We start from the raw sequence: 27,729 nt of genomic DNA on the forward strand, positions 1-27,729 counted from the left end.
CTCAGAAATCACTGCCATAGAGTCGACTGTTCACACAGGCATGAGTGCTGTTTAAGACGCATTGAGCACTTCAGAAAAATGGATCTGCTGCAGCAAATTGCTTAGGGATACTGAAGTCAAAGAGCATCCAAGCATTGCTTTGTGAGTTGCCTTTACTGCAAATAGAGTTAATGTTTCATTATATTTGGAAAAAATGCTATAGAATTCCCCCTGGGCCTTGTGTTAAAACTGAACCAACAGGAATGTTAATTGTAACCCCCTTCTCAGATGCCAGGAAAGAGCAAAGAGTCCTCTGCCATAACCTAACAAGATATCCTGTTGAGGTCAAGAATATTTTTTACTTCCATGATCTCTCTACCTCAGGCAAGAAGAAAGGAACTTCAATTAGTTAGAGAAAATAGAAAACACAAAATGCAAATGCTCTGCTTGTTAATTCACATAAAATTGGGATACACATGGGAAAAGGCCTGTGTCTTTCCTGCAGTCTTCATGGTTGCAGGGAAAAGCCCCCTGCTCTGTGCCTGGGAGATGGATGGAAGTAGGGTGACTGTGCCTGGCTGGCTTCACTCTCAGGAATGCACGAGGGACTGGGCTAGGACCAGGGTATGCAGAATTTTACAATGACCCAGACATTATGAACTTCTGCACATTGGGGTATTAAGGATTACATCCTTAAGTGGCTTAGCTTTGAAGGCAGTAAGTATGGGCAAAGAGGGCCCCAGAAACCCCTGGTCCCTGATTCTCTTTTGTCCCTGAGCTGGGAATTAAGTCCGGCTTTGCTGACCACCACGCAGCTCAGACTGGAAGTGGGAAAGGATACCCAGTACACAGCAAGGGAAAGAGGAAATCCCTGGCCACATGACTTTGTGCAGATGGTCTTAGGCTTCTCGCATAATCCTATGCTTTTGTTTCTTGGGAGAGACCCCACCTCTCCTTTGACTGACTGTAAGCATGTGTAGGAGGCTCAGTGGGGGAATCTTGCTGATTTAATCATTCCTTACATGTTGTTTGCCTGTGTATGGGACAATTGAGCCTGTAACAATCAATCTTGCACGCTCTCAAATAGGAAAATGCTACGTATGATCTAAGCTGCATGCTGAAATGTGGTTATTGGAAATGAATTGTATGGCTGAATAGGCCAGCATCATGTTGTCTCTTTGCTTTTTTGGGCTTTTAGTTATTTAATCACAATGTCATGCCGGCAAAATATTTTATGTTTTTCCATTTAACTCACTGACTCAATCTTCTGCTTCTGGAAATGTTTACATGCAGATGACAAAATAAAGATTTTGTAAGTAAACTGGAGGCTTACTTTTTGATCATGTTAATTGAAAGGCCTATCTTTGTGGCATCTTTTTGAAGAATAAGAGAGAAATTTTTCTGAACTCCTATTATATGCATTAAGGTAATTAATTTTGCTGTTTCTTATTCTTATTGTGGTTTCTGGGAAACAGAAGTAATAATATTAATTTGGAAGTGTTCTCCTTCCATTTGTCCTTCCATCAAATTGGCAATTCCTGATTGTTGTGTTCCTTATGGTACTCTACCAAATATTTACATGTCTTCCCTTATAGCCTTTGAATGCATCTGTAAATCTCTTTCTTTGCACACATGATCTGTGTTTTGGTGAAAGAGGTCTATCCCAGGCATGCCTAATTACTGCACTAACATTCCTTACAAAATTTACTTGAGGAGCTTTGTTCAGGTTTAGGGTTTTGAAGAGATTCCAAATTTTAGAGGTCACCTAATGCTATGAAGAAAATAAGACAGTCCTGTTGATTGTTAGACTGTTGCATTTTTTCCCATGATGAGGAAGGCTAGGATTCGGTGAGATAATTCCTGCTGCAGAACATGTTTGATTGCTGTTAAGTGACGGAAAAATAATCCATCATAAGTAAAGCTGCTGTTACTAGCAGCATTCCCCTTCATTTCTATGTGTATAAGAAGGGGGAACGTGTTTGAAAGATCTGGCTCTTTAGGTATGAGTGCCATCTGCCTGTAACCTCTGTGCTGCTACAGTAGTTTGTTTATACCTGTCATCTATCATATGGCAGATGAGAAGGAAAAAATCAAAAAATAGCTATTTTGCCTCCCACTAACTTCCCATATGTTGAGATGCTTACTGTTGCTCACTTAGCACTTGGGCTTCAGACTGTGTGTTTCAACTTTCTCTTTAATGTAATTTATTTCTCTGCTTGGTTTGGTAGGTATAGTGCTCATCAGCAACACATATCCTCTTTGTTCAAACTGAGCTTTTTAAAAAATGTGGAGATGATATATCAGGGTGCTTATATTTGTGGAACCCGGTGCCTCCATCTTTCATTGTACAGTGGGGATAATAGAAGCTTCTTGCCTACTTAACTCATGTGATTAAAATGGGACACATTGTGATGTTCTCCTCAATTAGCCTGATCGGTTCCCGCGGAGCTGGTTGGGGTGGTTCACATTTTGCTCTCTAATGAGTAGAAAGAGTCTTTTGAGAATTACTAAATAATTCAGACCATTAGGAACCTGTCAACTTAAACAATGCCCCCTCTGACCAGAAAAATGGTTGTGAGCGGCTGGACACCCTGGCAGATGTTGAACTTGTTCTCATTGTTCGCTCCGCTTCAGGCAAATGGCTTTGCAGCAGCTTGCAGGATTTCTGCGTCACTCTATTCAGGCGGTGCGTGCGGGTGTAAGCAACACATGTTGGCCAGACATCATCTAGCTTTTATACCCCAGTATTTCTTTTAGTTAATTTAATGATACTGTAATAAGCTGCTAATATTACCATTTACCACTTTTAGTATGTTTGCCAGCCAGCTATAATGAGAAGCCACAATCAAGACTTAAGAAAAAAAAAAAAGGCAAACAACCTCCCCTCCCCAAATTTGACTTCTTTAATATTCCTTTTGTTGTGGTAATTTCTTATTTTTCATTTTGAAGTGCTTCTCTACAAAAAGAATGACTTAGAGGTATTGTTAAGCAGAATTTTCTGTATATCCATCTAACCCTAGGATCTGAAACTTCTGGGGAAACATTCATGTCTTGAAACATCCTATAAAATCATATTCATATGCAGAACTACTTTAGTTAAAATTCATTATGCAACAACACTTATTTCATATGCCTTTTGTTTCGTGCTATTGAAGCAAACAGTGTTTTGACACAATTTTTTGGAAACTTTGCCATACTTCTCCTTCTGTAACATTTATTTATGTCTGAAGATTTTTCTAATTTCATGGATGAACCAATGATCAGTGTTTTAAAGAAAAATTATGGAAGAAGTTGGTTGGAAAACAACCCCTTAAAACTTCCTGTCCCCCCGGTAACTGTTTGCGCTTTTGTCTTGAATGGGTGATGGCAAGTAGTCGATCTTGCACAAGCAATTAACTGGTCTGTTGGATCAGTTAATGGAACAAGCAATGGTAGTAACGCAATGAGAAATAACATGTGTGCTTTGTAAATATTTATGTTGTAAGATCTCCTAGTATATTCCTGTGACAAATGACTCCGCCTTCAAATCTTTTTACATGTTTAATCGGCAAGGTTTTTTTTAATGGCGTGTGTGAAGGCTTCAGTTCTCATTTTTCAACCTAATGCATTCAAAAAACTTCTCAACTCATATTATTATGAGATTTGTCCAGGTTTTGGATTTTTTTTCCTACAAAGTAACAGTTCTAAATTAAGAACATTTTTACATGTATCTAGTGCAGTAAAAGAGCTTTCAATTATAACTCAGAAGATACAACTACGGAATTAACTAAAATTTTCTACTGTCCACTGTGTATTGAAAATGTGTATTGCTGAAGTAGTTCTTATCAAAAAAGTGCATCAGCTCTGCTCTATTGATATTGGAAGTATTTCCCCAACTTGATCTTGTGTATCAGTACTTCTTGCTTTGTGTTTCAAAACTGAAGCTTTTACCATAAGTTCTGAAGAAAAAAGACTATTAAAAAGTATGAGCCTCCGAGGCCGTGCAGGGTGAGCCTGTCCATCGAGGTGGGTGCCACTGCTGCTGAGGGAAACCTTGGTCTCAGGGGTTAAGTCTTGTGAGTGCCTTGTTGGTTTTAGAAGTTGCAATGGGAACCCTGGCAAAAAAACCCTCATTTTTATTGCTGAGCATGACATTATATGGTGTGGGATATCCCTTTTGTCTGTTGGGATCAGCTGTACCAGCTGTGTCCTCTTGCCCACCCCAGCCTTCTCACTGACAGGACAGAGTGAGAAATGCAGAAATCCTTGATGCTGTGAAGGCACCATTCAGCAGTGGTGAAAACAGTGGTGTACTATCACCACTGTTCTGGTCACAAATCCAAAACACAGCAACATAGGGCCTACTATGAAGAAAATTACCTCCATCCCAGCCAGTCCCAGGGCTGGATTATTGATGGATCATTGCACACCGGGCTTCTTGCATCCAGTGTACAAGTCCACTGAAACTGAGGAGATAGGTTTGCTGCATAGTTGGTTTTTTTCTCTCCTAACTTCCCATTTTTCAGCAATGCTTATGCCCTCTGCCTCGCCATCACGTGTTCATACTTTATCTTTCTTCATTTAATTCTACTGAAATTAATAAGACAGACACTACAGGCACTTTGATTCCCCAACTCTTCTCTATAACACTTGAAAATAGATCATAACCACAAATAGTAAGCCCTTGTTGACAGCGGAGCTAAAGAACCATGCAGCATAAAAGTAAAGGAAAAATTTAATCTTGCTGTAAACATCAATTGTGGCTGATTGCGTGCCTTAAATGTCAGTGGATTCTCCCTGTTTTGGACACAGGGAAAACCCATTTGAGGGGAGAACAAGGTGTGTGTGGAGAGTGTCCATACAGCAGCCCCTCTCCCCTGCAGAGCTGGGCAAGGGCACAGACTCCACAGGGAGGTGGGGATGAGGAGAATCCCTTTGATCTCTTTTGTTACAGCATTTCAGGGGAGAACAGGGGATTCTGCCAAAAAGTTAGTAGGCACTAAGGGCATTGTAAGTCTCTGTGATAACTGAGAGTACACGTTCATCACATTTTCATTGTTTAACATCTATTCTGACCTATAGCCAGGGCTGTTAGACTTGTGTTGATGCTGTCATTTGGTAAATGAAATGGCCTGCTTTCTGGCAAGTAGGAATGGGCTAACACATAGGCTCATGTTTACTCTTTTCCCAAACTCCTCTGAATCAGAATTAAGTAATGAATGACTTCCACTGTTTTTGTCCTTTTGTGTTTCACAAACATTTTGAGAGGACACCAGAAAGCTGAGTGCCTGAGCACTGGTTTGCAGAAAGTTGAGTTCTCAGAAATTGAATTGACATCTTATAGAGGAATTTAATGGGGTGCAAGTTTTACCTTCACCACTGGCTCAGTGTGAGACCATTGCATTTCTTGTGCAGTTCCCCTTCAAGGCAAAAACTCCAAGAATGGACCTTAAGTTCAGTTTAATGAGAATATTTCTTTAGCAGATGTTGCATGATTCAGATGTTTCGGTCATGAGATAAACAAGGCTTCGAAACTCATCTCTGGTTATTATCTTGTTGACAATAACATGCAATTATTTTTAGCATTAGTTACACTTAGTATAGCACAACTTTCCAGCTTTCTTGAGAGCTCCATTAGAGGTTTCTGATTTGAGAACCCAAATTTCTTACTTCAAACTTCTCTAATTCCTACAGAGATTCTGTTTCAGAGAGCATGGGAACATGTTTTGGATTTCATGGAAAGACTATGTACACATCTGCCAGTCTGGATAAGCCACTGATATCTTTCCACATGTATCCATCCAGCACCCATCTGTGGAGCATTAGTCGAGGGACATTATGGACCAGGGATTTTCACACAGCTCAGCTGTATCAGTGTCAAGTGAGCTAGGCAGGAGAGGGCTAGAGGCAAACGAAGAACTGATCTTTCAGAAATAGACTGAACTATGTCTAGGAAAACATATTTTATAGGGCTGGCATATGTGTATAAAAGTAGGCTGACTTTAGGGAAGGAGGTGTGTCATTATCTCAGCATGAATTCTGGGAATATGTGCATTTTCTATGCTTTTCTTCATGGATTTTCATTGCTTAGGAAGCAAAACCATGGTGAAATGGGATGTCTTAGCACTTTCAAAGTAAAATCTAAGTTTTCTTAGTGTAAAAGCGGTGTAAAAGGTAGGTTAAATAGCTAGGTATTTTTAAGAATTCATTTATCTTCATCTACAAAAAAAATTAGGGCTTTAAAACGTCTTTGTGGAGGGAGAGAAATGAATTCTCAAAATTAATACACAGAACTATATTTTTAATTCCGTTGAGGAATTCTCTGCACAAACTACAGTTTGTTTTTACTGCAAAACAGATGTTAAGAGCCATTAAACTAGCAGAGACATACATTAACACAAGCTATGGAGTTTCCTCTTGCTGTATTGAAATACCCTTTAATTTCCTGTGTGACGTAGCAGAATATAAGGATAATGGCACCCTTCTCTTTCCCAGCAATGTTGTGACGATAATACATTTGTGGAAGATTGTGAGGCACACAAATACTTCACATAATAATAAGAGATTAAGTTACTGTTTTCACCATGAGGCTTGCCTACTCTTTGTTTTTCTCCAGAGAATATCTCATCAGGTTGTCCCAGGCTGGTAATGGCAAGGCAGTGGATGAGGAAAGGGGGACAAAGTGGATGTGGAAACTCAGTTTTGGGGGTGTAATAAAGAGGAATCCTCATGTTGTAACCCACAATCTAGATTTTACCAAATAAGTCAAGTAGAAGTCAGGAAAGTATGCCTTCAACATGCAATGTCAGTGTGCTAAAAGTAATCAGTTAAGTACATTAGAGGTGAAATTTTGAAAATAAAATTTATTTGAAAATAAAAGAACTGGGGGATATCAGCTGGAGTCTTGAGACCAGATCTTAATGAGTGTTGATTACCTTGTTACAAAAAGTGGGAGTGCATTGATGGAACTGGCTGATAAAAAGTAAAAGATATAGTGAATACACAAGTGGATTAGAAATAACGTAGTAAATAGCTAAATGGCCCCCAAGACTGGAATGATCAGACACAGTGAACTTGAAGGAGAAAGTACTGGGTTGACTGCTTTGCGCTAATAGCAAGAATGCCTATTCACATTTGGGAGTTACTCTGAAAATGGAAGTGAAAGAGAATAGACAGCTTTATTAGCTGTTACTGGAAGATCGTGAGGCATTAATGTGATTTAGCTGGGTCCAAGATTATGTTGAACCAGGTATTATAATTGAATTAGGGAGGAAAATTATTATTGAAACGGATGCTGGAGAGGCATCTTTGGGAATAGTATTTATACTTCTGAAGATTCATCTTTAAGAAAGATAAATTCAACAGAATAGGTGATGATGAAAGGCTGCTGGACTGGTTGGTACTGATTTTATCTAAGGAATCATTTGAACATGATTTAATGACCTAAGAGATGGATTGTGGGGAAAACGAAGTACTCCATGTGAGGAGGGGGGTAGGACCATAGGCCAACTCTTGCTCCTGAGTACTCATGGTACTTTGACTCATGAGCTGTCGTTGCTTCCATGTTTTAGTCCCAGAACTTGGATCGCCAGATCCAAGTTAGTGAACTAATTGGACCACAGCAATGCTAAGGGAAGAGAATATAATTGTACAGGGAAAATGAAAAAGAAAATAGTCTGCTTTGCACAGAGAGTAAAGTTGTTACCAGAACAAGCAGATGTGAAGCCCCTGGATGTATTTTCAGTTGTAGAATTAGCAGTATGGGCATAAGTCATGTTCTGCTTTATTAGATTTTTAAAAAACTGGCCTGTGGAACTTGCTTGTGGAAAACTTAATGGAGGTCAGTAAAATTCAAAGAAGGATTTAACCTTTGCTGTGATGAGGGGAGTGTATTCAGTGCTAATATTGTCAACCTGTGAAGTCTGAGAAGAGATCCAAGTTGCTGCTATCCAATGGAGGAGTTAGCTATAACTGGGCTTTGGAGATGAAATAGAGTTTTGTTCCAAATTACTCCAAAGCTGTTGGGTTCTGAAGTTTCCTCTGTAATGAGTCAGGATAGTGGACACAGTGGAACAGGGGTCCACTTTTAGGTGGCAATTCCTCTGTTACTGTGCAAATCATTATTTCATTTTTGTGGACATATATATTGATTTGGGGCTTTTGTGGGTTACTAATGATTTTCATTATAGTGTTCATATGTTTCTTTTCAACTGAATACGTCATCTGCAGTGTAACTTGGCTGTATTTTCACACTTGGCACTTGAATATAATTCTGCAGTTTTATTAGAATATTTGAATAAATGCCTTGTTTTTTGGCTGAATTTGTTCACCAACTGTTGCTGCAATCAATGAAGTGTTGAGCTTTTCTGATAATAAAGGAATTGTTCATGCACCTAACTACAGATTTAACAGCCTAGCTGTGTATATTGAAACTTGGGGATTCCATTTGCAAATAAAGAGACATGTTTTATCTGAGGTCAGTTATTAAAAAACAATTAATTCTTTCAATGGGAAAGTATAAATGTCTGACAAAAGAAAGTAGCAAGGAAGAGAGCACCAGAGTTTATGGTTGTACACATGATGCTGTTATGCAGAGTTGTTAAACGCAACTGAGAGCTGCTCTTAAGAGTGGGTTTTCACGACTACAACATTCCCATTGTGGTTGGAGGAATTACATTTTTGCCAGGATGTCTCACTCAAAGATGCTGGTGATACTCACTCCCTCCTAGCAAGCTTGGGGGGAAAGAAAAAAAAAAAAGCCGGGGGGGGAACCACACAGAAAAAAAGAGGGGAGGAGACCCTCAAGCTACCCTCAGGCAGGCAAACCCCTTACCATTGAGCAGCCTTCCAAGCAGCTTTCCTGTGGAAGCAGCCTGGAGGCTGAGGAATGTGGGGTCAGACAAGAGCTCAGTCACGGTGTATTCCCCGGCGGCTGCCCGGCATGGTGGCAGGCCGGCCCGCATAATCGTTTCAGACGGAAAACCGTGGAAAACCACCCTCTGGTTAAGTCTGCATCATGCTGTTCCACCAATGGAAAAAAAATTGAACTGGAGGAGGGTGTGTAGCCTGCAGACAAAAATACATCCAGCCTCGCGCAGGATCTGTTTTTAGTTCCTAACGGCTCAGCGTTTTGAAGTGTTAGGCACAGTTTCCTGGCATGCCCAGGGCAGGGACAGTCCGTGTGTCTGCGTGTCTGTGTTCCCGTGGCAAGACTTGGGGCAGCCGGGAGTCAGCACCCCAGTCAGCTGAAGTCAGCGCCCAGGGGAAGGTAAGTGGGAGCGGGAAGCGGGACTGGAGACGGGGAGGGGGATGCTGGGGGAGAACAGTCAGTTCTCTGCTCACCGGCTGCCGGCCAGACTTGGAGCACTGAAAGAAAAGTGGAGAAGGACTTGGGAAGCCTCTGAAAACGGAGGGCAGAGTGGGCTGCTGCGATGGCAGGACTTGCAGCCCCTGGGCTGCCTCTGCTATCGGTGGCTGCACCCAAGATGAATGGTTTTCCTCCAGAAAACAGTTCTTGGTGGTCATCTGTCAAACTCCATTAGCCTGAATTGCTAAATAAACCAGTACTGGGATTATTTTACAGCTCTCTAATGACAGGGCTAGATTTTTTTTTTTAGGCAAAGTATGAGAAAGTATGATAGTACTATGGTTTCTGTAACGTTAAAGTGACCCTTCCAATACAGTATGTTGAATAATCCCTCTGAATCTTTTTTTTTTTTTTTTTATTCTGTCTATTCTCGGTAATACTTAAAGTGATTTATGATAAATCGGGTACCCAACTAAGGGTGTTATGTTTGCGTAGTGTTAGAGCAAAAAGTTTCAGTCAGTATTACTACCAATACTGAACTGGGATGGTATGCAAAACCAAAGCTTCTGTATCTGGCAGAGGTAGGTCCTGCACAGGTTGTCATCTTTCTATGTAGATTTTCAATACATAACTGTACACCTATTGTGAAAATGCTATGTTCTGTGGCACAGACAAAATAAAAAAAAGGGAAATACCCAAGAAACAGAGAAGTGTCTTTCGCCCCCTTCCCCCTTTTGGGTTTATGGGTTTTTTTGTTTTGGTTTGGTTTCTTTGTTTGCTTGGGGGTTTTCATTTAGTTTTGTTTGTTTGTTTCTTTTGGTTTTTGTTTTGTTTTTTAACAGGGGTGATTAATTGCTTGTGCAATTGCGATCAAAGTTTGCAATTTTGTTTATGCTTGTTGATGTGGTCACTGAGTTAATTTTGGACACTGGTGACTTCATTCTGGTAATCATTCATTTCTTCCCCTTTAGGGTGGATGATTTGATGGTGTTATACAATGTATAGCAAGTTACAATTTAGAAGCAAGGGCTGGAATTTTTTTATCTGATCACTTTCAATGGGAAAAGGGTATCCATGTACTATGGAAGAGAGGACCCTCTGAATAAGGCACTCTGTAGCTGTGAAGCTGCAAAGCAAGTTTTTTAGTGGGGAAACATAATCCTCAGTGTACTCTTTTTGTTCTTTTAATGTGTGAGTAACATACTGGTACTACAGGGTTACAGGAAAGGAAGCCTTAAGCTGTGTTACTGCTGTAGAGCTCTTGGCATGCAAAAATCAAGATCTGCTTTCAATTTTCCAAGGAACTGTGTCTCAAGTTTACTTTTGGTGTCTAAATCCTAGATTCTCTGTCCTCTTCAGGAAATTTCAGAGCCGAAGGTAGGAAAGCATTTACTTTGGAATCGACACCCTCAGGTGTTTATGAATGTGTAAACTGAGAGTAGAAAAGGCCATCCCAAACGTGATATGGTTTCCCCCTCCCGCTTGTGGAACTGGCTGTGTAATAAGTGACAGGCAGGGAGTCCAGCCCCTGTCCCTCAGCCTGAAACACACTGTTCTGCTAGTTGCTAATGGAAGTTTTTCTCTGGTGTCATGGGCTTGAGAGTTGGTCCAATAGACTTGGAATGTGTTATGCCAAAAAGAACCTTTGTAGGCAGAATGTGTTGATGTTCCTATCTCAGATTATTCATCCTTTCTGCCATTTGCTTCTTCTTTTGTTAGGGTCTGTGGTGCTACTCAAGGTATGGTGTTTTGAGCTGTGTCCTAGTCCAAAAATAACCTTTCTCCTGCCTTCTCCAAAGCTGATGTTTTGGCACCTACAGTTTTGGGGGGGTATGCATGAGAGAATATTCCCTTGGCTACCTGCCAACTATGGTTGTATTTGATAGGATGAGGTGGTTACTACCGAAACAGACAAGAAAGGAGAAAGGCAGATGTTCTTGGTAGAGCTTTGGGAATCCTAGTTTGACCACAAAGACCCATTCTCCCCTCCTGTTCTTACCATAAGTGAGGAGGGCTGAGGCAGAGACCTTCAGGAGTTTGTCTAGGCGAAGACTGCAGATTTGAGCTCAGTCTCCAAAGTGCTGTTACTCCACAGCCCAGGGTGGGCAGTGATGCTGGAGCCCAATCGTGGCTCCTTTCAGGTGCACCATCCTCCCCACCTGAGGCCTCAGGCCTTGAAATCCCCTGAAAGCACCATGTTAACCTGCATCAGGACCTGCCAGTATGCTTACAGCAGGAGTAGGTTGAGAAGAAAAGACCTTTCAGATCACTGAGTTCATTTCCCCTTCAAGGGCAGGAAATAGACCCTTTGACATATCAACTCTTTAACTACTGCAGCTACTCCACTGAGCAAAGATGTCAGCTAGCACTCCTGGTGTGGGGGTTTTTTTGGGTTTTTTTTAGTTTTTTTTTTTTTTTTACCAAGCTTAATAGCTTTTATTTAAATGGATGTGTACTTTAGCCATTCTATATAAATTCAATAACATTTACAAATGGTGAAATTTGTTTTTGCTGCCAAAGAAAAATAAGACCCTAGAGATTTAGATTGTATCAGCACTGGTGTAATATGATAAGGATCTTCAGGCTTGACTCAACCTTCCATATTGCACTAGCTTGAAAGCTATAAGGCTTAATTTAATTAAGCTGCCAGTGTCTTGGACCCAAAAGAACTGGGTTGAATAAAAGAAGGAATCGTGTCCCAGGTACGGGATGTGTAATTCTGTTGTGATATAGCTGTGATGTGGTGTAGACCTGTTGGACTTAATGTTATTTTAAGAGAAGTAACCAGAAAAGGAGATTGTCCTTTTCTTGCTTCAACTGTGAAATTAGAAGTCCATATACCATGTAGTTATGAGTCACAGCATGAAAAAATGTGTTTGGGGTCATAATGGCTACTTATGTTTAATGAGAAAAATGATTGGCTTTAATTTGATCTGTAAGCTACCAAACAGTTCCTAATACAAGAGGCTAGAACTCTATAGAGACTAATGAATCAGTGAGGAATTCTTTCTTCAAACTGAATTTTTAAGGCAAAATAGTCCTTCTCTTTTTTTTTCTTTTTTTAAATACAGGCATACTTGTGGTGTTTTGGTTATTCATTCTTTGAATACAGTGATATATAATGCAAAGTATCTTGCCAAAAATACCACAGTATAATTATTATGGTATATTTTTATAATAGGAATGTGATTGAGATTGCAGGAATAAGAAATCTGCTTCTGATTTGTAGAAGCATGTAACCAAAGTGCGTGGTTCTAAAACATACAGTAAATTGCTTCCAGTAAGAAACTCCACATTTAATCCAACTACAGTGTTGTGCTAACCTGCCCCCCTCATTAATTTCACATATCCGTCCATACACAGCCATGCAGGAAGGGGAGGGCAGGTTCACATTCTAGCATTATGTATTACTTTCAGATTAAAAGCTAGAGCAGATTAAAAGTTAATTAAAGCTTCAAACCTGTAATTCTGTATCCTTGTAAGAATTCACAAAGCACAGTGATTCTTTTGATAATTTATGAACACATTAGTATGTGAAAGTTAGTTATATACAATTTCAAAGACTTTGTAAGCCATTTAGAATTGACAGTGTTTTAACCATTAGGTGAAAAAGGATGTAAAAGTAGTTTGAAAGAAAGAATAGGAATTGCTCAGACAATTAAAACAAACAAAAAAACCCCAACACAAAAGGCTTTTCCTGATGTAAAAATGCACTAGTGTAGTTGATGCACATCAAAACATGCAACATTTCTAACTTGATCTGCCATTAAAAGAAAACAAGTTGGTAATTTCATATAAATGAGGGGATTTTCTGTTTCCTTTTTTTTATTACTTTGAAATCCTTTCAGGTTCTCCACTATCTCAGCTCCTCTAATCCTGATGACAGTCTCCTGTGGTGCACTTATGAGCCATGCACTCAGGGCAGCTGCATGTGTAAAGACCCTGGCATTGCTTTTTCTCCTCTCCATGCCTTTCCCCTCCACATGCACAGTCCAGAGATGCCATCACAGCCCTGTTCTGTAGTTGGGGGTCTTTACCTGCCCTAGTAGAGGTACAGTTTTTAAACACAGCAGAAAGCACATGACTCCTCATGCTTCATCACTGGAGAGTGATTGATGGGATACACTCTGCCCTTAACATATAAAGGCCCTCTGTAAAAGTATTTATGTCACTGCAGAGTGAGTTGAAGCTCTGCCTTTCTTTGGCAAACGCTTTATACCCATGTGGATGGCTGTGAGGGACTGTGCCCTGGGGCAGATGCTCCTGGCAGAAGTGGTATCCCCTCTTGAAAGGAACTGCACTGCTGCAGGTAACAATACTCCTGTTGGTGAAGAAAGCCTGAAGAGCTTGTGACACATGGTTGCTGCTTAAACTGCAAACCAAAAATAAAATACTTGGTTAATTTCTTTCTTTCTTTCTTTCCTCAAGAAAAGGCCTTCTTAAAACATTTAAACTCTGTCCTGATGTGTCATTGTGAAGAACTGAGAAGATAGGGGTTGGTCTCTTCTTCCAGGTGACAAGTGAGAGGAACAGAGGAAATGGCCCCAGGTTGTGCCAAGGGAAGTTTAGATTAGATATTAGGAAAAAATTTCTTCATTTGAAAGGGTGGTCAGGCATTGGAATAGACTACCCAGGGAAGTGATGGGATCACCATCCCTGGAAGTGCTCAAAAGGCGTGTGGGTGTGACACTATGGTTTACTGGTGAACTTATCAGTGCTGTGTTAACAGTTCAACTCCATGATCTTAGATTTTCCAATCTTTATGATTCTATGTGGATCTTATTTTATAGGGACAAGGCAGATAGCTCTAGCTCTGACCTAATTTTTTAGCTCCTATCTAGCTATTCTTTTAAATGCCTTTTCCTTGTTAATGATAGAAGGTTTTAAATTTAACCTCTTCTGCTGTGCATGAACATTTTTGTTCCTGATAACACTGGAGACCCTCATGAGTTCCTGCATTTCTTAAAGACCCCTCACTCAGTGATACCTATTTGATGGGATGATGTTATCCTCCTCTAACCAATCCATACTGTTGTCTTTTTTTTTCATTTTGTCATTGTTTTTGCTGCTTTTGCATGGGTGCCATGTTTAGTAAAGTGAGAATCAACTTCCCTATAAGTCTTCAGTAGATTTGTGAGGAAGCTTCAGCAGGGAATAAATGGTTCGTAGATTACTTATTACTCATCTGCCAGTGAAGGTTGTTTTTAACCAGACACCCAGAGGAATTAGAGGCATCAAAATACATCAGAGAGATAGCTTTGATACATGTGTTTGTTCCATGAGGGTAACTTCCTGATCCAGGCTAAAGTTTAACCTTGCTAGGATTGATGTTAGTTGAGCTTCTCCAGTGTCCTGGGTGGTGAGTCTCAGTCAGGGAAATCTGATGAACCTCCCTAGGAAGGGCATAGTCTCCTGCCTTTTTGTAACTGGTATATGACCACTGTCTGATGCTGACTGTGGCTGTGGAGCATTCAGCCTACTCATGGCTCTGTGCTTACCTCCTATCTAGAAGTTTGACATTTTCTGACCTGTAGTTTTAGAGAGTCTCAGCCCGGTTAGTGTGACTGTATGGGAAGCAGATGTCTGACAGTAGCAAAATCGTGTTTGGTATGTGTTCCCGCTGTAGTAGTGCAGGAGTCCATATCCCTAGACTCAGATCTTCCACCAATTCATAATACAATAATTCCTTGTTATACACAAGCATAGTGCTGGTATATTATTGCTCTGATTCAGTTTTGCTTGCAATATGGTTAGTGAGTCAAGTTTGTACAACTCTGAGAGATTAAGATGGGAGAGGAAAGCACCCCTGCAGTTGCTGAGCGCTACTTGTGTGTGTGCTCATCCTAATCTAAGAAAGTAATTTGCTCATGTAGCTTTCATAAAGCAGCCTAGCTGTAGTGGTAATAATGAGGGATTATAGGTGGCAGGCACTTCTCCAGAATGATGTCTGAGCTCGTGTGTTTATTTTTTGAAGTAAAAGAAAAATATAGGAGAACTTTATGTGGGGAAGCCCCAAGGCAGGGAAATTCATTTTTAGCTCTAGGGTTATGACTGGTGTTAATGTTTGGGTGTGGTGGGGATGGTAGGGTTCCCGGATTAGTATGTTTGCATAGCTGGGTTTTTTTGAATGTGTCAAGGGGAGCCAGGGTGAAGACTGAAAACTTCTTTTTTAAGGAATGTGGTTATAATTGAGAGCAAATAAACTCTTAATAGTCATCTTCAGGCACAGTGAGCTGCTTTCTAATTATGTTGATTATAATTGCCGAAAATATTCATAGAAACTGGTTTTGCTCACAAGAAGTATTCATCACTCTGCATAGGAAGCGAGAAAAGCATCTTGTCTTCTGCAGTGGTAGGCTGCTGTGAGAAAAATAGTGCAAGCTGAACTCTGTGCCCTGCACTGTAATTTCCAGGGCTTCCACAGATCAAATAGTGTAAAACACCATGAGTGTTTGGATCGAGAACAGCCAGAGTTTGTACATGACCACCACCCAGGCCCTGTGTCACGCTGCCTTTGGGTATAAGCTGGCTTGCTCTGCTCCTGCTTCACCGATTGGAATTACCAGAAATAAAACTGTTTCACACAAGTGTGAAGCAAGCAAAAGGCATGACAGCTGATTTCCAGGGTGATGATCTTTGTGCAGCTTCATAGATGCCGTGATGGGCTATCGCAGCGTGTGTGGATGTTGAGCCTATCATAGCTTTCTGGATGGCCGGAATGCTGAGAAAAATCCCTTGAGGTTATTTCTATGGGATTTATTGACTGTTCTGTTGTAGTGCAGACTGATTCCTGCACAGACTGAGACACTGTTTTGTAGACATTGTACCCTGAGATAAATTTATTCGTTCACCCATTGTGTGGCCTGTATATGGGATCAGACATGTACAATGGACCCTGGTAGCAGCAGCTCAAGCCTTGATGAATTGAATGTCTGTCTTTTGAGTTTCACGACAGCAGCTTGCTCACTACCTACTCTGTTAAAAGGATTACCTAACCATTGCACAATCACTATGGAGACCAGATGGTCTTTTTGCCTGTTTCTTTAGACAAATTGGGTTCAGTGTTTTCTTATGAATAGATATAAGCCCTTCAAAGCCCCCTTGTTGAATGTACTTTCTGCTCCCAGATGAAGAATTCTAAACATAAACTCATTGCTTGTTTGTGGTCTGTGCCTCTTGGATATAGGAATGCAGTTTTGCTGGGTGTTCGCAATTTGTTCAGCAGTTTGGAACTTAGGAAGTTTGTGTTTTCTTCTGTTAACCTTGAATCAATAGTCTTTTGTTCAATCCAAGTTGTATATGACACTTTAAAAATTGTTTACATAAGGGAGTGCACTTAGCAGCATAGGCGAATCAACCCTGCAAGGCAAGCATGTCATAAATAGTAACCTTCCAAACTGTTAGAGAGAATAAGCAAGTTAAACAGAACTTTTTGAGTGTAAGATGAATTTTCTGTGGCTGATCTGTTTTATCAAATATCTTCCAGAGAAGAGCAACGAGGCTGGTGAAGGGACTTGAGCACAAGTCCTGTGAGGAGAGGCTGAGAGAGCTGGGGTTGTTTAGTCTGGAGAAGAGGAGGCTCAGGGGTGACCTCATCACTCTCTACAACTACGTGAGAGGAGGTTGTAGCCAGGTGGGGGTCAGTCTCTTCTCCCAGGCAATCAGCAGTAGGACAAGAGGGCACGGGCTTAAGCTCTGCCAAGGGAGGTTTAGGTTAGATATTAGAAAGCAGTTCTTTACAGAGAGAGTGATCAGGCATTGGAATGGCCTGCCCAGAGAGGTGGTGGATTCACCGTCCCTGGAGGTTTTTCAGAAGAGGCTGGATGTGGCACTGAGTGCCATGATTTAGTAATCACAGTGGGGTTGGATCAAGGGTTGGACTTGATGATCTCAGAGGTATCTTCCAACCCAGTTAATTCTATGATTCTATGATTTGTGATAACAGCTGTGAATTTGTCTTTATAGGTCTGTAGCATCTCTATCATGATATAACTTTTCTAAGTAATTTATTTGCTAACTTTTCTCTAGGCTTGCTGTTAAGACTGTTTTTGGTTCTAGTTTGCCTTTGTCCTTTTGCTAAGGGTAGCAAAATACCTAGTTTACCAGTGAATTAATTTAAGCTTCAAGGTTCTTATATGGTAAATAGCCACAAAAAGAGCAAAATCCAGCATGTTCAAATCAAGTAGGCTACTCAACTGAAAATTATGAAGAGTAGCCATGAAATTTAGGTAGAAAAGAATAATTTTGATGGTAGTGTATTAAGAATGGTTTCCAGCTGTAATGCATTTTCCAAAACTGAGTCTAAGATCTTGTACAACTTCTTGTACAACTTCTTTTCTACTGATGTTTCAATCCCTACACTGCTGGTGTGTTCTGTGATCCAGTTTTGGTCCTTTTGTTATGAGTTGAGGCCTTTGTGTGCCAAGTAAAGAGCAGATACAAATAAAGAGCAAAGTAAACAGCAGATACAAAGGTATCTTTGTATCTGTTACCTTTGGATGTGTGCAATGCTTGGTGCTGCCTTCTTCTTGTTTTACTGGCAGATTAACTTAAAATCAGAACAAATCTAAAGAGGGAGGTTGCTGGATGGCTGCTGGAGTGACTTGCATGGTGGCCTTTTGCTGCAAAGGTCATAGTTGGAATCCAGGCAAGGGGAAGGATAAACAGATGCTGTAGGACATTGCTCTGATCAGTTTGGTCTGCATTGTAATGGATCACTGCACAATCCTGCCAACTGTAATTGGTCTTACAAAACAAAAACTGGAGGGGGCTCAAAGTTTGTCCTTACTTGTCAGTGAGAGGGGAGAAGGACAGAATTAGAAAATAAAACACTTACTCAGTGACTTATTTGTACTAATTCAATTCCAGTTGTTAAAGTATGTTTATAAAAATGTGTATCTCAAGTCCGGGAGTCCCCTTCACCAGACTTCTTCATTTGTAACCTCTGTCTGATTTTTTTTTTTATTATTCATTTTGATTACAGCTGGAGTAAAATGTAAGTTCTATTTGACTGAAAACCTTTTTTGTGTTTTTGGTGTTTTCTAGGAAAGCTGCGTGCAACTCCATCCTGGGTTTGGCAAGCGTGGTAACTGGCAACATAGACAATGCAGAGCATGCTAACTGCTAACTGTGCCCATGTTTGAGTGATCCTACAGGTCTGCTCTTTGTTTTATACTATACTTTTAATCTAAAAGTGCTCAGGGCTAGAAGTAGGGGTGTTAAAACATATACACACCCTACAAGATAACACTGTGCTTTCACAGTGGCTTATTTTGATGAAATTTTAGTGAGGTGGCAGTGTATTCTCCTACGAGTGATAGTCTGAGATCCAGTGTGTAAAGCACCATAGTGCCAATGGAAAAAGCACATTAATGTTGTTTCTGTAAGTTACAAACAGTGGAGATTCACTCTGAGTTACAAAAAGAACAGAACAATCTTTTTTACTTTGGGGTCCACTTTATGTAGGTTTGAAATTTTCAGTCACCTCACTGGGGCAGTGTAACTGCTCCAGTGTGTGCCATTCACTGTGAATTCTGTGAAAAGCTGAAGAGCATTTTACTAAGTGAACTATCGAACTGCACTGTGCTGAATGAACATAATGCAGTTTTGTGCTGTAGTGGAAGATGAGGCTATTTGCTAACTGAATTATTTTGTGTTTGATTTTTGGCATGTTTTTTTTTTTTCCTTTCTCCTAGATTAACTCAATTTAAACACAAAGCTGGGGTTTACTGAACATTTTATTGAGGCAACACTTGGTTGCACAGAAATCAGTCAAGCTGAAACTGCAGTGGGCTTTCCTCCTGGCAGAAGGGATTTCTCTGAAAGTACAGTTCACTCTACATCTAAGCTATTATTATCTTGCTGTCTCCCTTTCATTATGCCATTGTTCTTGGGAGCCAGAGATTTTGTAAGTTATAAGGATGTTGCCAAGTGTGTGGGTGGAGAAAGGTGTTGACATGATTTCAATGGAGTTAGATTCCAGCTTTATAACAGCAGGGTAATGAACCATACAGAGAATAGGCTTTCCTAGGCTGCCCTTAAAATAAGTTCAGTTATGAATTTAACGTTGTAAGTGGCTATTTAATGGCTTTTTTTTAAACAATTGTTTCATATCATTTTTTAAATAGGCGTTTTCCTGTGTAAAGGGTAAAAATGGTCTGTTATTTTTTGCTCTGTCTTCTAGCCATTGTTTCTAATGAAACTCTTCTTAGTTTAGTAGAAAATGGGGAATTCAGAAAGCCAATACAGTCTTCAGGGATCAAAAAATCATGCTGCTGCTACAGCTGGTGCCAAGCAGAAGCCTTGCTCTCTGAAAATTCGCAGCATTCACGCTAAAGATGAAAAGTCTTGCTCTGTGCATGGATGGGGACATACCAGCAGTGGCTCAAACTACAAATCAAGGTCCCTTGCCAGAAGCTGCCTTTCACACTTCAAGAGTAGTCAGCCTTATTCATCCAGACTTAGTGACACTGTGATGAAGGTCTCCAAAAGCAATGCCCATGCCAAACACAGGACAAATGCCTCAGGGGACTACTGTCAAGGAAATAATGCAATGTTTTTGCCGGAGAATGGTTTCCACTATATTGGCCTTCAAGCTGGCAGTAATCATGCTGCCTCTCGAGAATGCAATGGCCACATTTTAAATTGCTATGGAAAGAATGAGAGTCTTGCATCAACCTCCCCATCAGAGGACAGGAGGAGTCCAAAAGTTCTCATTAAAACACTGGGGAAGCTGGATGGGTGCCTGCGGGTCGAGTTCCACAACAGCAACAACAGGATGGTACCGACCGAGGAGTCCAGTGGACCAGTGCAGTTGCTGAGGTACTCACCTGCCTTGGAATCTAAGCCAAATAACCTGCTGGATGTCAGGAGGAACTCCAGTGCAGACTGCTCTTCAAGCCATCGTCTGTCACCTACTGATTCAAGGCTTCGATCTAGTAAAGGAAGCTCCCTCAGCTCTGAGTCTTCATGGTATGACTCTCTCTGGGGAAATGCTGGGGATATTAATGAGCTGGATGGTTCGTATTTGACCAGGAGCACTCCAGATACAAGCATTCATGCCAGTTTCCCAGCAAGCGACAACAAGAAGTCCTTCAACCAAAGTTCATCTCTTTCCTCGCTCCGAGATCTCTATAAGGATACAAATTTGGAAAGCACTCCTCCACCTGGGATCAGGCTGTCTGATGAGTATATTGACACTCCTGGTAGCCTAAGCAACCGTGTCTCATTTGCTTCAGACATTGATGTTCCCTCCAGGGTAGAGCAGGGAAGTCCTGCGCGTTACACCTCCTACACACTCCCATGCAGGAAGTCTAAGCCCCTCAGTGAAGATGCATCCAAGAAGGATACATTAAAAAACCGAATGCGACGCATCAGTGACTGGACAGGAAGTCTGTCAAGGAAGAAAAGGAAGCTGCAGGTATGTACAAACCCCAGCCTAAGTGCCTGAAAATTGGTTTGTAGATTCCTCTTACAAGCGTAGTGCATCATGTTTGTCTTTCTTGCAGGATAATTACTTGCTTATCTCTTTTAGTAATTTGTGGAATTCTGAAAAGTACTGCATCCCTGCTGCTGTCTGAAATGTCAGCAGCCAAAAAAAAAATGTTTGTGTGTGCAATTTTCCCTTCTTGTTTTGTTGCCTTCTAAGTTAACTCCAGTCTTCGCAACCTAATGTCTCAGTGAATTTGCTTTTGAAATCGTTGCATTACTTAAAAGTGACTTGGGAGTTTTTAAGACTTCTTATTGTTTCAACTATGAAAATATATCACTATATATATGTCCTGTGAATCAGCACACATTGTCTAACGAGTGTGGAAGGAGCAGTAGAAGGAGGACATTGTAACTATCTTTGCAGATATTCCCTGTCTGTGTTACTGGCTTCACCACTCACTTTGGTTTCACTGTCGGTCTGTCTCTAGCAAGGCAAGCAACTCTATTGACCAGAGCTGCTGGTTCTGCCTCCACCTCCTCTCAAGACATTACATGGAGCAACCTCCTCCTTCCTGTGTGTCAGCTTAGTTCGCCACATGGAAAAGCCTGAGTTGCCATCTGGCTCACTGGGAGGTGGTAGTGTGACGAAGGAGATGGGAAGAGGGCAAGAGGGAGGGAAAGGATGTTTACTAGAAGAATTTAAGGCTAATCCCATTAATAGGACTTTAGGATGCCTCTGGTCAGGAATGAAATTCTTATCTCTAGCTGTAGGCCCCCAAATTGGACTCTTTAGATACCAGACTGTGCCTGGACTCTGCACATGAGTTTGCAAGCTGAAATGGAGGGCAGAGACCAATTTTGGTTTTGGTTTTGGTTTGGATTTCCTTTTTTTTTTTTTTCCCCTTTTTTTTTTTTTGTCTTTCCTAGTGTTTCTCATACAGAAACAGTGACTGTGCTTTCCTAAAAGAAGGGTGCTCCCTTTCAGCAACATTGAGGAGGTTCTGGTCACTACAGAAGTTAGCAGAGAGTGAAGGGAACACCCACTTCTGCAACTTAGGCTGCAACTAAGCAGTAGATCACAATACATGCTTTATGTGGCATGTAGACCAAACGCTGTCTCCTGTGCTGGAAATTCAGACAGATATTGTGCTTAACAGGCATCTGTCGTTGCAGTGTAAAACTCTGACAGACTCTTAATGCTCAGAAACGAGGTTGGCGTAAGGTTTGCCGATGTTGATTCTAGGTAGCAGCTACAGAACTGGGAAGTGAAAATGAAAGCCGTTTATTTGGATCACTGCTTTTGTGAGTTGCTCCTCATGTGTTTTATCAGATGCTGTCTTTTCCCCTTCTTACTCAGCTGTGAAAGAGAAGGCAGAAAAAACTGGAATCACTGAGGAGCCTCAGTGCTGTGTTCCAGGTTTCTTCACTGGTTTCAACATCTCTAGCTGTTCTGGATTTTACTGCCAGGCTTTACATATGATTTCTGCATCCCAGACCTTTGCCATGTATTACTTAGTTATGACATTTTCAGAATGGTATTTGTGGTGTGCGATTCATAGCTGTTTTGAATTCACTGTGCAGTGAACTGACTTCAGACACAGCAAGGAAGTTTGGCTGGCGAGATTACATCAAGCTTTAGTCAGATTCTTGTAGAGGGAGAACAGCCCTAGCTCTAAAAATGGTGGTTTCTTAGAAAAAGGCATAGGAAATGGTTAGTCACTGATTTTAATCAGACAAGTATCCAGCACCAGGAAGAACAAGAGGGAAATAGTGAATGTTTATAATTTTGCAGTTCCTTGTGAAACTTGGTTGGTTCCTTTCCATCTTGCATGCTTTGAGTAATATGCTGTCTCTTCAGGGGTTTGCTGTGTTGTAGTTTGGTAATGATGATACTCTCACTGGGTCCTTTGGCCTAAAAATGCAGAAATATCATGAATAATTGCAGCCAAACTAGGGATGCTTAGTCCTATTTGCTGGACTGTTCATCTCAGCAACTGTAGCCTCTGTGCTTTGCTCTGAACATCATGTCCCTTCATCGTTACATTACTAAGAACTGAATGTGAGTCACTTGGGTTGAACGTAGGTGAAAGCTGGAATATTTCCCTGTAAGTGGGCCTAAGTGGTGGTGCTGGCTGGGTAGATAGTCCCTCCAGCTGCCCTAGTGGAAACAAGTGAGCCAAGCTGCCTGCTTCATGGGGATGCAGGACCAGGAAGCACAGGTTTGTGATATTGAGGCAGACCCTTGACTTTAAAAAGGCAGTGGAATTTAATCCTCTTTGTGAACTTAAGAGCTTAAACCCAGGTAGACTTTTCACCATCTTGAAGGCTCTTTCCAAACCCTCTTACTCTGATGCTTGCTAACTGGCAGAGTAAATGTAATCCCAGCCAGTTTGTTCTGATATCAGTATTGCCTGATATATTAGTTATTTCTCCCTATTAATTAATCTGTTAGAACTTATTTAAAGGGAGAAATTATATCTTTACTTGACCCGAATTTATGGGGCTATGCAGACTCTCCTTGGTCTCCTCTGTTAAGATAGGAAGTCTGTTTCCTTTTCCTTCTGGCACCCTTCCTCTGCACGTGTTTTAAATCATCCATAAACAGATTTGCATATGGGATATTCCAGAGGAGTCCTTGGCTATGCCCTCTCTACTTACTTGGATGCTTCCTTATGTGTGACTTGATCTGATATATCCTGGAGTTCATAGAATCAACCAGGTTGGAAAAGACCTGTGAGATCATCAAGTCCAACCCTTGATCCAACACTGCCGTGGTTACTAGACCATGGCACTCAGTGCCACATCCAGTCTCACCTTAAATACCTCCAGGGATGGAGAATCCACCACTTCCCTGGGCAGCCCATTCCAATGCCTGATTACTCTCTCTGTAAAAAGTTTCTTCCTAATATCCACCCTAAACCTCCCCTGGCACAGTTTAAGCCCATACCCTCTTGTCCTACTGCTGGTTGACTGGGAGAAGAGACCAACTCCCACCTGGCTACAACCTCCTCTCAGGTAGCTGTAGAGAGTGATGAGGTCTCCCCTGAGCCTCCTCTTCTCCAGGCTGAACAACCCCAGCTCCCTCAGCCTCTCCTCATAGGACTTGTGCTCGAGTCCCTTCACCAGCCTGGTTGCTCTTCTCTGGACCTGCTCCAGCACCTCAATATCCTTCCTGAACTGAGGGGCCCAGAGCTGGACACAGCACTCCAGGGGTGGCCTCACCAGTGCTGAGTACAGGGGAAGAATCACTTCCCTTTGAATTTGCCTTTCTAATGATGGTCTTGCGTGAAGACTTGCAGTTCATTCTGTTCCATGACCCAGCTTTTATTGCATGAGTTCCCTCAGTGTATCATGGCTACTCTGCTGAAGAGCATGTCCTCATTTAGTTTAATCTGTGCTGAAGTGGCATTGGAGTGATGCTGTCTCACAACACACTGTGTGTGAACTGCAAGGTATATGTGATGCATGTGAGACCTGTGGACAGAATTTAGGGAGACTTGCTGCACAGTCAGATACTGCTATAGGTGGTGGTGTAAACTCAGTATGCACCTCTGTAATATGGAGAAAATTAGCAAATTCTGTGTAAAATGAAAATCCAGAAACAGCTAATGAAAAAAAGTTCTTCAATGAACTAAAATAACCTCTTTATAGGAGTTATATCTGAAATTTTATGACTTTATAATCCAGAGCCCTTAAGTGGTGTAAAGAGAATGTCAAAGAAAAGTACATTGAGTCAACCTATTTATTTGACTTGAAAACTGGTATTAGACTCTCCTTTTAGCTTAGTTCCTAGTAAATGTACCAGGCTGCATTGTTTCCTGTGCTGTTCTTTACAGATAATTATTACATGCGTCACTTTATCTAATTGGTATCTTAGCCCCTTTATCTTTTGCATTATCTATAACTGTTCCAGAGTATATCTCAAACGTTGAGAGATCTCCTTAAATACAGCTAAGCAGAAACAGTGGTGGTTTTCTATCATCACTAGATACAACAGAGGGAAAATGGGCAAAAAGCTGCCTGACAGGGAAACCACAAGGAGCAGCAACTTGGGTCGAACTTTTTCAGTGGTGATAGATACTGCTACAGTGACAGCTTCCCCAAGAACCAACAGAGACTGCCTGACTCTGCCAATTCAGTTCTTTTGGAAAAGAGAAATACAAGTGAAGTTGTCATGGTGAAGTGTATATATTCATTTTGGATCCTTTGTCCATTTACTCTGCTCTGGTACTTCCTCATTTCTACACTTTCTGTGTGTGTGGAGAAAACACAGGCTGTGAATAGTGGCTTTTCATGGGCAGGTTGTATCCCACCCTTTTCTTTAATGTTTGTTGTTACAGTGGTGGGTCTTCACAGCAGACACCTTCTTATGTATTTGTGTTTTGTTGTTTCTCTTACTGGTGCTTTGGCACTGAAAGAAGTACATATTCTTAATAAGTTGCATGCTAATGTTTTCTAGGGGACACTAGCACTTCCTGGAGAATAGTCAAACAATTAAAATGCAGGATTTTGGTACACAAATACAGTGACAGTAATTAAAACAAGGATAGAGAAAGCTTTCGGTTTCTCACTGAACTGCAGATGGCCAGTGCAGTTGTATAATCCATGTTCTACAGTCGCTTTGTGGCATTAATGCATTACACACAGGATTATTTCCTGGTTTGCCACTCCCTGTGCCTATTTTTCTCCTTTTACGATATAAAAAACAGCTAAACCATTGATGTTTAGAGAGTTACTCTTGGAGAACACTGATTAGCACTCTGAAATAAGATTTGAGGAAGGTGCTCCATTATCAGGAGGATTGGATCCTCATCACCAGACAGTGAGCTGAAAACCCAGACTTGAAGTTCAATGCACTATAAGGGAAGGTGGGTTTCAGTTCAAACTGCCCTTTGTGAGGCCATGGCCAGCAGTATCCTGCTGCTTTAGAAGCGGCTTGTCTGGCACTGCTTGGGAGGGCGTGCAATCCCACTGTTGCTCTTGGCTGTGTGCTGGAGGTCCTGATGCTATCAAAACACAGCACAGCTTTTCCGCTTCAGTTTTGAAGAACATGAAGTAAGAAGCAAAGGAACAAAAAAGTAGTTGCTTTCAAAGCTGCTGGTGAGAACAGCTCACAGGAGACTGATGTTTATTTACTTTGCTCATGCACAGTAGTCTATGAGCAACAAAATGCTTTTAGAGAAGCAGTCTGAACTTGAAAGTATAATAGCTTTATTATTCCTGAGAGTAATAGCTTCACTTCTTGAGTCATTTATAGCCATCTCTTCTTTTCTCTTCCCTCACACTTTTACTGCAAAAGGCAACATGTTTTTTGTGCTTTAAGCTCTTGTGTCTTGGTTGCTTTTAAGTAACATTGGCAACACTTGAGTTTGGAAGACAGTAAATGGCTTCTTAGGATGGATGGTGTGGTTCTTGACAGTGAAGTTAGTCCAAGGAGCTCTGTCTTGGGTAGTACAAAAATCCCTGTCCATCGCTGGATCTTGGGAGAGTTGGGAGCAGTCAGCACATTACTGGGAAAGGCTTAAGAAAGAAAAGGTCTAATCTGGCAACAAGGTCCCAGGTTGACAAGCAGTGGCAAGGAAGTCATACCATCAGGCCCAAGTATTCCAAACAAAATTGGCCAGCCCTCTCAATCCAAGGGATGAAGTTGCACTGTGCATTAGGAGAAAGGCCCATCTGTGCTTGCTGAGATAATCAAGCTCTCAGGGGGTTTCCAGCAAGTCAGAAAATACACACCTCTGCAGTCTGGAGACTGGATCCATGCCAGTCAGCAAGAGTGCCTTTCTATTTTTAAGTCACATATTCTGTTAGATTAGATTTTAGTCAATTGATCAATACTAACAAGCTTAAAATATTCTCAACTTTTGACCTTTTTTTTGTTGGCTAAGCACAGCTTATATGACAAATAGAAAATGGAGGTAAAATCAGCCTTGCTGTGCTGAAGCTAAATCTAGCCACTTTGCACAAATAGGATAACACCAAAGTATTGAAAACCCTATAATAATAAAAAGTCTGTTGTGACACTATTTCTATTTGGACTCAAAGAGGTATGTAAGCAGTGGTGCCTCGGTTTCAGATGGAGGGTTGTCTCCTAGAATACCTCGATTTTCAGCCAGTAGAAGCTGCAGTAGTCACTAATGAAATTTGAGATAATTCACAGGTGTCAGAATTACCAAAGTGCTCAGACTTAGAGCTTAGATTTAGTTTTAATGGGGTTCTGCTGAAAAAATTGTGAATGGTGGCACTGGTGGTGTCAGTGGCTGCTGAGGCAAAGCCTATAACGTAATGGTGAAAAGAGGTGGGCCTTGATGAAGGAACTGGAAGTGGCTAAGCATGAAATAAGTTTAATTGCCAAATGAGGTATGTCTTTTGATTGTAGCTCTGCTGACCTATCACTGATAAATTCCTCTTATGCACAGGAGCCAAAGTGTAGAGATGGGAGTGACTATTTAGACAGCAGAACGGACAACTTCAGTACGGACACGCTGGCACCATCACAGCTCTCCACCTTGCTGTGGTCACCTGGCTCCAGCCATGTCCTGTCCCAGAGAAGCGAGTCCACCAATGCGGTCAGCAGTGACGCCTTGAGGCAGAACATTTATGAAAACTTCATGCGGGAGCTGGAGATGAGCAAGATGAACTTGGAGAATACTGAGACCTCATCAGAAACAGAAGACTCCAGTGGCGAGTCCCTCAGCTCCTTGGAGCAGCTGGATTTGTTGTATGAGAAAGAGCAAGGAGTGGTACGCAAGGCAGGGTGGCTGTTCTTCAAACCCATGGTGACCCTGCAGAAGGAGAAAAAGCTGGAGCTGGTCACACGGAGGAAGTGGAAGCAGTACTGGGTCACACTCAAAGGTAAACCACCATGTTTATCCTTCAGCTTGGCAGCAGCAGTTCTTTCCATCGTGTCTCAGGAGCCTTTCATGCGTGTTGGCTTCTGTTAGCAGGTTTAAGGGGATCAGAAAATCATACCTACCTTTACAAGGTCTACCCACCACTTAAAGTGGGGCATGTGCCTAAGCAGCCCACTGCAT

General features: G+C 41.4%; 1 protein-coding gene across 4 annotated transcripts in view; it reads left to right on the forward strand.

The window, feature by feature from the left end:
* The window catches only part of TIAM2 (TIAM Rac1 associated GEF 2), a 141,243-nt gene that overhangs the window by 30,437 nt on the left and 83,077 nt on the right, over nt 1-27,729 (forward strand). For 2 of the 4 annotated variants that reach the window (XM_050316745.1, XM_050316749.1), the window contains exons 2-4: nt 18,311-18,420; nt 19,482-20,684; nt 27,115-27,550. In XM_050316745.1, coding sequence (XP_050172702.1) covers nt 19,488-20,684; nt 27,115-27,550 — 1,633 coding nt within the window. In that variant the 5' untranslated portion in view covers nt 18,311-18,420; nt 19,482-19,487. Of the gene's footprint in view, nt 1-18,310; nt 18,421-19,476; nt 20,685-27,114; nt 27,551-27,729 lie in introns of all 4 variants that reach the window. The other 2 variants (XM_050316748.1, XM_050316746.1) reach the window with 2 other exon arrangements.

This window comes from Myiozetetes cayanensis, unplaced genomic scaffold (genome assembly GCF_022539395.1).
Source record: "Myiozetetes cayanensis isolate MyiCay16 unplaced genomic scaffold, myiCay2020 scf2-11, whole genome shotgun sequence".
Lineage (NCBI taxonomy): Eukaryota > Metazoa > Chordata > Aves > Passeriformes > Tyrannidae > Myiozetetes > Myiozetetes cayanensis.